General features: G+C 30.8%; 1 protein-coding gene across 5 annotated transcripts in view; it reads right to left on the reverse strand.

Moving 5' to 3' along the window:
* The window catches only part of Dll (homeotic protein distal-less), an 89,733-nt gene that overhangs the window by 59,591 nt on the left and 17,111 nt on the right, over positions 1–13,031 (reverse strand). For all 5 annotated transcript variants that reach the window (XM_036363420.2, XM_036363422.2, XM_036363421.2 and 2 more), the window contains exon 3: positions 5,758–5,951. In XM_036363420.2, coding sequence (XP_036219313.1) covers positions 5,758–5,951 — 194 coding nt within the window. The remainder of the gene's footprint in view (positions 1–5,757; positions 5,952–13,031) is intronic.

Raw genomic sequence — 13,031 nt, forward strand, 5'->3', positions numbered from 1 at the left:
ATTTAAACATTTTTTTTTCAAATTTTGTAAAATTTTTTAATATTAATATCGTCATTATGCCCTAAACAAAATATATTAAAATTGCCACGATACATATATAAATGATCAGCGTCCGTCTGTCCGTATGTCTGCAAACTATTCCCTCATGGTCATTACGAACGATTTTTGATTTGCAAGCCTATTTTTAGAAGTTTTTTTGAAACCTTAAGATTTTAATTTCAAGGAAAGCACTAAAAATTTCTTTGCAATTTTTTTGTTTTTTTGTTTTTGTTGGAGCCGTATGCCCTGGCAGCAGTGCTCCCTTTTTTTTTAGATATTATTTGTGAATACTAAGTAAGTGAATAAATAAATTTTAAAAATTTAGTTTTTTTCCTTGTCATCTGATCAAATTTGAGCCGGGCTTGTCTATTTTAACTACGAGCGCCAACCAAATGAATAAAAAAGCTTTCCTCTATCAATCAATTTTTTATGTTCGTGTGAAGTTTGATATCAATAGTATGTCAATTGAATTGAAATCACGGTTACGGAATCGCTGAAAATATTGCTGAAGTGTTTTGGGGAGTCTACCTTATCACGAACACAAGTATTTTAGTGACACAAAGCATTCAGTGAAGGTCATGAAGACTCGTCCATCCACCGCTGTTAGTGACAATAAAATCGAAAAACAGTACGTGAAAATCGTCGTATTGGCATCAGAGAGTTAGCAGAGTGTTTCAACATCTCTTATAGATCGACTCAACACATTTTGGTTAATGTTTTGGGTATGAAGCGTAACAATAAAAAACATGAATCTTTTGCAAAAACGACGTCCAGTAGAAGTCGAAAAAGTGATTTTTGAAAACGTAGCAGAGGACTCTACGTTCATCAAACGCATCATTATTGCTGACGAGAGGCGGATTTATGAATATGACGTTGAAACTATCCAACAAACAAGCGAATAACGCTACAAAAAGAAGACAAAACCAAAAAAAAAAAAAACCTAATTGGATGAAGGCACTGAAGGCCATCCCAACCGAGGCTTATAACAATGTGTATGCAAAAGTGGGTTAATCGTTGGCATGCTTGTATTGGTGCAGAAGTCAATTTTGAAGGCGATATTACTATTAAACTTGTATTAAATACGTGAAAATTTGGTGGTTTGCCAGTTCGGGTAAAATTTGATGAGATGGTGTTATCTAAAATTCTACTGATGAAACATGAGACAAATACTTTTGATTTTTTCAAAAATTCTTTCAGAAGTTTTTTGATAGCTTAAAGCGTTTGAAAGCTTGAAGCTTTCACTTCAAAGCACTGTTATACTAGGAAATAATAAATCTTCCTAAACTTTTTATTGTAAAATATATTAAAATTGTGTGAAATACTTTTCCTTGTCCAGTTAACACCAATGTCAACAAGGCTTGAAATACTCCGCCTGTCAAACAAACGCAAGTTACTGTAAGCGCAAACAAAATATACATGTGTATACACAGACAAGTAGTTACAAGTTTGTGGCAACACTCAGGCACCATAAGTATGACTGAAGTGTACAACAAAGTGCATTCAAGTACAGCACAGCCGATAGGCAATGCATTTCCATACCGACGCAACACACACATACAACTAAACAAAGCCCTCAATAAACATGCACACATACAAACACACTTCAGCGCATTTTGTAACTGGAATAACGATCGTTATTTCGTTTTGTTTTCAAAAATATTTATTGGTTGTGGGCGTAGGCTTCCTAATTGAATTAGTATGCCACAAGTTACTTAGTTGTTTGATAGCCTTAGACTTCTCCGTCGTCTCAGTGACTAGCAATAAAACAACAAAGCACTCAAATCTAGCGAGTCAACGAGCTAGTCAAATATCACATGCACGCATACAAAAACAGCAATAGTTAGCCCAGTCGAATAAGTGCGATACACCTCAACGACATGCGAAAAAGCAGTGCTCTGGCCGGGCTTGTGTAGAAGCCAAGCTGGCAAGGGATCACAAACTCGTTCGTACGTTAGCATATTTGCCATGTTGTAGCGCGTGGGTGTTGTTGCATGTTCTTTACATTCACAATACCACACGTTTTTTTTTTATTAACATATTTTTTTTATTTTAATTTTGCATTTTTGTTGTTGTTTTGCGATATGCATGGCGCGACTGTTATGAGATCGCTTTGTTTAGCCAGTCTAGGTAAATAGACAAGCCGGCTAGCTGGCTGGGCTGCAACAGTAGACAAGGCAGTATGATATGTCAGGGTAGTGTTGCTGAATAACTCCCCCTTGTTGTAATGAAGTTTTCCATTTCCATAGGGCGCGAGTGAATTTGTAAATTTTGAGCGGGCTACACTGCGAAAAATAATTTTTGTTTGAAGAAATTTGGAATATTAAAGTTTTTAATAAGTGGGGGGTATTGAAGTTGGAAAGGATTGTGTGAAAAAAACAAGAAAACAAAATTAAAATAATGTTACCACCTGTATTAAAAAAATTAAAAAAATTAAATATTTAAAAATATATTTTTTTTAGAATTTTTTAGTGGTGCCCAAATCCGTGAAAAGAAATTAAAGCGCAATTTTTAGTTAAAATAATATTTAATAGAGTTGCCAACAGATTTTAATTAGACTTGCTTTGAAAATAAACCGATAGTTGATACTAGAATACGCAAAGTGTGTGCAAAAATTTTAAAATTTTCGCAGGCTTTAATAGGACGTATGCGGGAACAGTGTTGCCAGACTAATTAATTTTATATATTTATAAATACTAATCTGAATAGATGGACTGTGATAGTAGAATAATTGTTATTCAAGAAAATATTTAGAGATATAGAAATTTTTCGCGTTGCCACCTGACTGAAAAATAGTGAATTTATTTGATTGTATTCTAAATAAATTTAACGAAAACAATAATTAAATGCTGAATCAGAAAAAAATACGTTTAAATTGAATATGAGATATTGGAATATTTTCTAAAAAAAAGGTTTAAAAAATAGCAAACAAATAATAATTGAAACACCCTGCTAAATTTTTGTGAGTGTGCTTGTTGTCTGCTTTCTCTTCAAATATATTTGCATTTCTTTACAAACTGCTTAATTTGCATGTTAACCGCATAACCTCGGGCGAAAACTTGACTGAGCAGGCCTTAAATAATAAAAATAAAAGTTTCTTAGACTCTAGCCGCTTTACGGTAACTCTTAAATACATGCAGCTTACATAATACATATATAAATAAGAAACATATATATATTGTATATATATATATATATATACAAGTAACGTAGAGTTGACAGCTGTCAATAGTGACAGTATGAGTGCAGCAGATAATACTAAGAAATAATAAGAAACCGAAATTCGCGTTATAAGAAACAGTTAAGTATTTAGAGGTGCTTAAAGCGCTTAAAGTTTAACCGTTACATATACATATATATAATATAACTGTATACAACCCGAACTGACACATAAAAACATACTCTCGTACTCTGGCATCTTCCTTTAATACCGCCACATTGACAAAGACAAGCTAATTAGCCGCCGACAATCGCGAAGAAGGCGCCTGCAGCGCGCAGGGGACAACTGAAAAATTGCCGAAATCAATAATTTGTTATTTTTTGTGAAAGTTTGCGCAGCAACTCCCATTGCACTGAGTCATTAAATGCATCGCCGCCAGGCGTTGAAGGGTTAATATGCAACTGCAAGCGCCAAAAGGGGTCCAAAACACACAACAATATGGACAAAAAGCAAAAAACCAAAAAACAACCCAAAAGCAAATAGTTACAAAAAATTAATTTATGAGTGCATAAAGGGTGTAACTGCAGCTCCTTGGCTGTCCACTCATCAACTCGGCTACTGCGGTAGCTGTGGCGCTACAGTTTCAGTGTTGCAGTAAATTATCGCGCGCGCTTGTTGTTGCCACGCTGGTCGTTCGTTTGTTTGTGTTGGTGGTCACTTTCCAAACGTCAGTCAGTTGGTCGGTCAGCCAGCTAGCCAGCTGTCCTCCTGAACTATTTATTTTATTTATAGCTTTTATTTGGTTGTGAATAAAGCAATAAAGAAAGCTAGCTAGCTAGCTAGCTACTGTAGACGTCGAGCGCCTTCCATAAATATTTTTTTTTTTAACCGCCCAGAAAAGGAATTTCTAGTAATATGAAACTTTTGTCCGATCGATTCGACACTTACTGTTTAGTCGAATGCGATGTTGAATTGCTTACTCGTTGCTTGGCTTTGCTGGCTTTTGTGTTATTTGGTTAAAGTAGTTGCAGTTGTTGTTGTTCTTGTTGTTATTGTTGCAGTATTGTTTTATTGCTTCTTGTGGCAGTAATTAAAACCGCCCTCTTGGTTAAGCGAAAGCGGAAGTCGTTTATTGATTGTTTTTTGCGCTCGCATGTGTAGGGCGGACAAATTTATATGCGCGAACGTACATATACTCACACAGGCATACCTATCCACAGTACTAGTCACATACAAATGTTGCTGTTACAATTTTATTATTTATTTTTGTTTAGTGTACTAAATTGTTTTCTATGCGCTTCTCCTGCGCTCCATATTTATTAACCATTGCTCGGTCAAACAAAATTTAGTTTAAGATTTGCATTGGCGACCGGGACATTGGCCTTCAAGCGGGCGTGTCTGCTGCACTGCTAACACTTGGCTTTTGTTTACCTTGATTTAATTGTTTCGTAAACATTTTATACTTAGACGCTTCACATAATTTCCAACACACACATACACTTGTATGTACTCATACACTGGCATATTAGTACTGTCCCAATGAATGTTTATTGCATAGATAGTGCAGAGTTAGTTGGAAGTTTGTAGCTAGAAAATCGATAGCACATAAATTTAGTTTAATATTTGTTAGGCAGAGATGGCTTAAAGTAGACGGAGTTAACTTTAAGCGAAATTTAATTTTTGTGGTTTTTGGATATGTAATTGTTGTGATATTACGTTCTTTTAAGAAATGTTTGACAAAAAAATATAAAAATATTTATGTATATATATGCTTAAAAATTGTGAAAATGCACTCTTTCAATACAGAGCATTTAGTGCTTTTCGTTAAATGAAATTATTATTTGTTTTTAGTGCATTTTATTTTTTTATTTTATTTTCTTTATTTCATTTATATTATTATTTGTTTTAAGTGCATTTTATTTTTTTATTTCATTTTCTTTTTTTCATTTATATTTATTTTGTTTTTGTTTCATTTTACTTTATTTTGTTTTATTTTGGCTTATTTTGGTTTATTTTATATTATTTTAATGTACATTATTTTTGTTTTACTTTATTTTTTATTATAAATATTAACTGTTTTTTTTATTTTATTTTAATGTATTATATATTTTTTCATTTTATTTTATATTAATTTATTTAACAATATTTTATTTCAATTTATTTAACCATATTTTATTTTATTTTATTTCATTTTATTGTATTATATTTTTATTTTATTGTTATTTTTTTTTAATTTAATTTCATTATATTTAAGTTATCTATTTTACTTGTTTATTCAATTTTGTTATTTTCTTTGGTTTTTATTTTATTTTATACTTTTATGTCATTAAATCATCATCATTTTAATTAAATACATTTTTTTATATTTTTTTAATTTGCTTTGTTCATTACTTGATTTTATTGTTTTTTGTTGTTGTTTGAATTTAATTTATTTTTTAAAGCTACATATGTTATATTATTTGATTTTTATTATAATTTTTATTTCTATTAACATTTCTAAATTTCTCCATACATTATATATACAATATATATATATTTGTTTTTTAATATTCTTCACTTACCTGTGTTTGCGTGAGGCCCAGACTCGCCGCTAATTCGGCGCGCTCTGGCAGCGCTAAATACTGTGTACGCTGGAATCGTCGATTTAATTGTTGTAATTGCAATGAACTGTATATTGTGCGCGGTTTGCGCATTTTCTTGCCTTTGCCATTAACGCGTAAGCCGGAATCTTCACATTTATCGGATATGGAAAAATCTAAAAAAATATAGAAAAGTATATATGTATATAGGATAATTTAGAACCAGAAAAAAAATATATATAAAACAGACCATTTATCTATATACATATTTGTATATGCGAAAAACATTTCAAGAGCATAGTTTTAAAAAATTGTTGCGTTTTTTTAGTTGTTTTTTTTAAGTAGTTCTGGTAGAAAAGGCTTTTCATAAACCTCATTTGAATTTTTTTATGTCTATGTATATGAATTTATTATACTTACATATTCTCAAGTTAACTTCCCTTCCAATAAGAAATATATGTATGTGTAGATACATATGTACGTATGTATTTTCATTTACATAACCGTTAAGCAAAATATATTATTTACCAATTAGATACTTCATATGCATGTCTGCATCTTTAACTCAGTTAAGAGATGCTGCACTATTTTCATTTTCTTTATTTTATATACTTATGTATGTCTATATGTATGTATATATATTAGTATACTCCTATCAATTACGTTAGTAAGAAATATCGCCAACAGCCGAACGGATTCACTATAATTGCATTCATTAAAATCAGAGTTCAAAGCACTTGAAATGTAAACAAACGCACACTCCCAAACACACACACACACAAATATTTAAAGTAATTTAATAGTTTGCTTATATATTTGTTGTTTTTGGTATTTTTTTGTAATCCGTAGTGTGCGTGGCATAAGCACTTAAATAAAGCAAAAATTGCAAAATAATTTAATAATTGTCAACTATATACGAGTATATACATACATACATACATACATATATATAGATGTATGCGTTCATATTTACTTTGTCTGGGTCATTCACGAGCCGCTCATTCGGTTGACTGGCTGAAAACACTCGCTACAATTGCTCTTCACACTTTTCATAGTAATAGTTGTAATTAACCGTTATGGCAATATGTAAAACTATTATTAAACAAATCGACAGGCACTTAATTGTTAGATGATTAAACAAATTGGCTGGCAGACACTAAGGTATTTATGTATAAAATTTATATTTATGTACGTAAATTGTAATTTGCAAGTGGATTAGTGGAATTTTTTGTTGATGTAAATAAAAACGAATTTATATATATATTTATATATAACCATGTATATCTATTATACAATTATATATACTCCTTAGAAAATTATTAGCCTATATGTAATACATATACATATTTACTTATGTCTACAGCAGTTATATGTATATGTGTTCTCTTGCTGGCGCATAACTGCACATTTGGCCTTCACAATGTCACAACACTCTGTGGGAGCTCTGTTAAGCAATTACAGCAAGAAATAATAAATTTTGGCAAACAAGATTTTAATTACAGCCCTTATTGTTACATACAACAATGTAACTGTATCTTTGGTACTACATAATGTAGCACTAATGTTAGTAAATATTTTAAATTTTATTGAATACATTATATTTAATAATTAATAAAAATAAATTAATTTATAAATAAAATAATAAAATTATTAAAAAAAGTTTTATTTTTTTAATATTACTCAAAAATATATTAATTTCTTAAATTTTGATTTTTTATATTTATAACATAACACTGTATATACAGGGTGCACCTTTCATATGTAGATATGTATACACATAAAAATTAATCAAAAGGGAACGAAGAATTCCGAAATCAACGCTATATTGCCCAAGTTGACCGAAAAAGTAATAGAAAAACATGTTTGTTTTTTGCATTTTACTAATTATGCTCCAATAAAGACGATTACTTTACATTAAGGAGTGACTAGTGTTAGTTAAAAAAAAAAATCGAAAAATATTTAAATTTTAAATACATAAATAAAGATAGAAATCATTTTTTTTTTAATTATTTAATCTTTGCATACCGTCTAGCTATGATACACCCTATAAGTATATTTTGCTAAAATTTTTTTTATAAATTAATTACATTAACTTATGCTTCTAATTGTTTAATTTTAAACTTTAAAATGCATTCTTCAAAAATATTTCCAATATAATTTATACAGTAAACTGGTTACCAGTTATAAAAACACAAAAAGCGTATTTGCTGACAAATTAACATAAATCAAATTGAACAGAAGAAAAACGGCAAAAAACCACAATCATAACTTGTTTTAACAAACATAATTCAAACAGAAGTTGGGACACCTGAAAACCCACGAAAATTAGTAGCTGACATTTTTATGTGTGTATTGACAGTAGCCCCATGTGTCGCTCGCCGCGGGTTGTCCGCTTTAAATGTGCAACATGAGCAATAATTCATTACAATAACAACAATGCTTGTGTTATGGAATAATATAATTAAGCAAAATTCATTCATGATACCTAAATTAGGCACAAAAGAATGTATAAAAGTGAGAGAGTATATATTATACTAAATAAGATATATATGTGTGTGTCAAAAATGTGTGGTTCTGTGGTTTATGCTGTTGTTCGCCATAAATTTAGATTTAATTATCATCAATGCTAAGCAGTGGCAAGAGAAATGAAGCAGTTAAGTGAAAAGAATTTTAATAATTTTGATTAAATGTGCCAATTTAAGTATTATTAATTGCGAGATATAGCTGACATTTATTATGCGTTAGTTTTAATTTGTTGTTTTTTTTTTTTTGTTTTTGTTATAGTCGCGGAAATAAGAATATTTTTGTTTTATATTTTAACATTTTTAATTTATACTCTCGCAACGTGTTGCACAGATAATAATGGTTTTGTTCACCGAACGATTGTTTATTTTAACTAATCAAGATAGATATAGAGTTATATACATACATATACATACAAGTATATAATATAAATGATCAGAGTAACGAGACGAGTTGAAAACCGGGTGACTGTTTGTTCGTCCGACCGTCTGTCGTTGCACGTGATAACTTGAGTAAAGATTGAGACATTTTAATGAAACTTGGTACACATATTCCTTAGCACCCAAAGGAGCTCGGTATTGCATATGGGCGTAACGCTATTAAACGAAAACTTATAAAGTGCCATAACTCATTCATCATTAAATTAAGATACATAACTGTAATTTGATACAGGGAGAATTGTGATTACTCAGCGAATAAATGCGCCACAAGCATTACAACTAAGTTGGTGGAAAACAGCTTAATAGGAGCAGGTGTAAACATTTGACAATTGGCGTGGCAAGGAATTACTGAAAATTTTGTACGTATGGTATCCTTACCATTCCCATTCTACACTGTGAAAATGGGTGAAAACGGATTACAACCACGCCTACTTCCCATATAACACAACTTTAAATTCCATCTGATTCTTTCACTTTCAGTATATAAATCAAACACCAATGATTATATCGGTATAAAACTGTGCACAAGTAGTACTCTTAAGATATTTAATATTATGTCCAAAAATTGTCGAAATCTGACTGTACCTTTTCAAGGACCCAGGCACCTAATATTTGAACCCCCGCGCATTTAACTGATTTTTTTTTACCGAATATATCGTCAATCTGTGAGTTCTTGTATTTAAATTTGGGATCAATTTGGGTACCACATTTAAAAAAAAATTGCCAAAATTGTATAGAAATATATATTTTTCCCTTGAAGACTATCCTCATTGCAGCATAGGGTTTTAACAGCATTTTTGATATTTTTTTTTTTAATAAATAATTAATGTGGTAATCTATTGCGCCCTTTTAAGGCTTCATACGAACTATGTATTTGTGAGTATTAATAGCCTAAATACTTTCAAAGGCCAAATTTTTAAATTTTTAAATATTTTTCTAAATAGTTTTGATGTCTAAGCTCTAAACTCTGAATACATATTTGTATTTACTTGGATTTCCGAAAGTATTAAGTCAAAGATTATCATAACATGCACTTAACTTTGAATCAGCCGTTATGTAAAAGTTCTTTCAGTCAGTTTTATAGTACTCAGGATTTATAAAGCAGATCATAAGTTGGCAAATTTTCTCGCTTTATAGAAAATTGAAGATTAATAATAATAATTCAAAAATACTTGAAATATATGTAAATATACTTTGATACCAAATTGTTTAAAAAATTCAAAATTTTTTTTTAATTGAGTGTATCTGTCTTCGATTCGTCTGGGCTTGGAGAGCACGTATCGAACAAAAATCTGGTATAAAAAAAATGATATAATCAAATATTGAAGGAATAGCAATCCACTTTTGTTGTAATTCTCGTATGTACTTTTTTGGGGAAAAAAGCAGTATTCAAAAATTGTTAATTTGGAAATGGCGAATCGGAAACGGCTCGTATTTGCTTTTTAATCTGCTTTAGACTTTTCAATTTAATCCTTTTTTTCATAGTAAAAGTAATAAAAACTCAATTTTTTACTTGTGCACATGTAAACCGATTTTAATAAAACCAGATTGGCAAAGTAGTCCGGTCAAAATATACATTCAAGGCTACAAAAATTTACAACAAGCTCAAAGTTTGTAAATATGTTCAAAACATGATTAAAAATATGTCCTCATCTTTTAGATAGGTGGAAAATATTTATACGTGGTCAAAAGTCAAAAAAAAATGATTTGCAATTTTAAACGAAACGGTAAGATGGTTGTTTTCTTGACTCGATTATTTGTAGAAAAAAGTAAACATATGTGTAAGTACATACATATATACCTCTACCACAAAAAATGTACGACAACAAAAACTTTTCCTACGCCCACAACCACTCCCACCTAGCAGAGTCAACGCGTCACGTCATAGACTTAAAATAGAGCTCTATAAACATGAAGTTCTTTTTTAACATACAAACAAGTATGTAATTGTATATTTTTTTAATATATGTACATATGTATATATATATATATATTTACAAGTAACTCATATGTATGTGCTTGCTTTACGTTTGCCTGTTTGTATATACTTGAGAGATGTACTTGCACTCTATGTTTAAGTAGCTTTGTCCACGTTCACCGTCAAGGTTAATTGTTTTGCGATTGCCAAATCGTCAATTCGTGTTGGCGGCAGCGACGATGACAATGACAATTGCGAATCTCACGCTGCCGCTGCTGTGGTTGTTGTTGTTGCCATTGTTGCTCTTGCTTTACTTTTTTTCCAATTCATTGAAAACAAAGCTATTTCAGTGTCTGACTGCTGGTGATGTATTTATTTACATACGAAACATATTTACATATGTACAAAAATTGCAAATACATTTGAGACAGAAAAAAAGTTGCCGAAAACAAAGATAAATCTAAAACAAAAAATGTCAAATAAAATAAAAGCGACGGCAAAACTGCTCAACCATGTAAAAATCAGGCGCAAATATTGATGGGAACAAATACACACACATACATGCATATATGTATTTGCAATTAAAAATAGTACATATGTATATACAAAAATTGCAGTAAAAATTCGGCTTCTATAACAGCGTAAAATAGGTAAACAAAAAATTTAGAAAAAAAAAGTTTCTAAAAAATACAAAATAAATAAAAGTAAAATTGTCACAGTCAAGCGCGCAATTATGTCACCGCAAAAAACGTGCCACATTTCTAACTACTATTACACACGAAAAATAGCTAAAGAATTGAAACAGTTGACGCATGTGTAGAAACAAAAACAAACATACACATACGTACATATATGTATATAACTTGATGTAAAACGCCGCCGAAAAAAAAACCTGAAACAAATCGTAAACGCCGCTAGAAAAGATGAATCGCTTGCATATAATCGCCATGAATTCATCTTTCCACTTGAAAGCGCAGCCAATGGACAGCGCACAGCCGCAGCAGTCCGAAGTTTCAATGTTGAGAAGGACGTTTATATATGCGTATATATATCATATATTTTTTTTATCATAAATATACCCAAATATATAATACAAAAATTATTAATTACAAATGGATAGGAAAATGTAGCGCATGACTTAATCGCCGATCAATCAGACACTAAACGATCGATTATAATTATTTGGTGACAATTATAGGTAGCGTTTTCCACAGCAACAACAAAAATATACGTTTTTAACAAAATTTCACAAAAGTAAACAAAAACGATACACGATAGAATAGAAGTACTGAAAATATATATAGTAGAGCCATCAGCGGATGTGTTTTTGTTGTTGCAAAAGACCAAAAAATTAATAATGCCATATTTTGGAACGCTAATTCTTTGTTATATGCATATAAATCCGATCGCCATATCGGTGCCTATATAAATTTGATTTTACGTCAAACGATTTTTTCTCATTATACACTATACAGGGTATATTAGGTTTGACATCCAGAAGGGCAGATTGTAGAGCCTAAAAAATATACATACATATTTAAAAATAATCAGCGTACATACGCGAACTAGTCTTTAAGTTTTTGAGTTTCCGATCTAAAATTTTGCACACATCCTTTTCTCCCCAAGATGCTCCTCTTTGGTTGGAAACGCCCGTATTGGAGCACTATATCATACAGCTGCCATACAAACTAATCAATCAAACTCAAGTCTTTGTATGGAAAACTATTTTATTTGAAAATATATTCTCACGAAATTCGTCTTGAATCTCCGAAAATACTGTTAAGATCAGCTCACCATAGCATAGAGCTGCCATTTATACTGGCCGATCAAAATCATGTCCTTGTATGGAAAAAAATTTTATTTGACAAAATAACTTCACAAAATTTCGCACGGATTATTGTCCAAGGCAACAGTACAATTTGCTAACAAATTTTTTAGATCGGATCAATATAGCATATAGCTGACATTTAAACGGACCGATCAAAATAAAGTTCTTGTATGGCAACACTTCTCTTAATAGTTTCAGTGCAACCGAAGTTAACGCTTTTTCTTGATTTAATAATATTTTATCATATTATTTGCTTTCGTATATAAGCTCCCAATTTTGTCACTCTATATTTGACTTGTACTCTCAACCATTTGCATTCTCTTTGAATCAGATAGAATTGTCGACTACAACCGTAATTACTGTAATCCACACCAGATTATAAAACTGATCTATAAATAGTTTCAAATGAAACAATACATTTTAACACTCCACCCCATCGCATGTTTAACGTCAGCTAATAAGATTGCACTCCCGTTAATCGAATTTTTGCACAGAAAATGGGGTCTGAAATAATTTAACGCGATTTCTGAAGTTCTTACATACTATA

This window comes from Bactrocera oleae, chromosome 4, assembly GCF_042242935.1.
Source record: "Bactrocera oleae isolate idBacOlea1 chromosome 4, idBacOlea1, whole genome shotgun sequence".
Classification (NCBI taxonomy): Eukaryota; Metazoa; Arthropoda; class Insecta; order Diptera; family Tephritidae; genus Bactrocera; species Bactrocera oleae.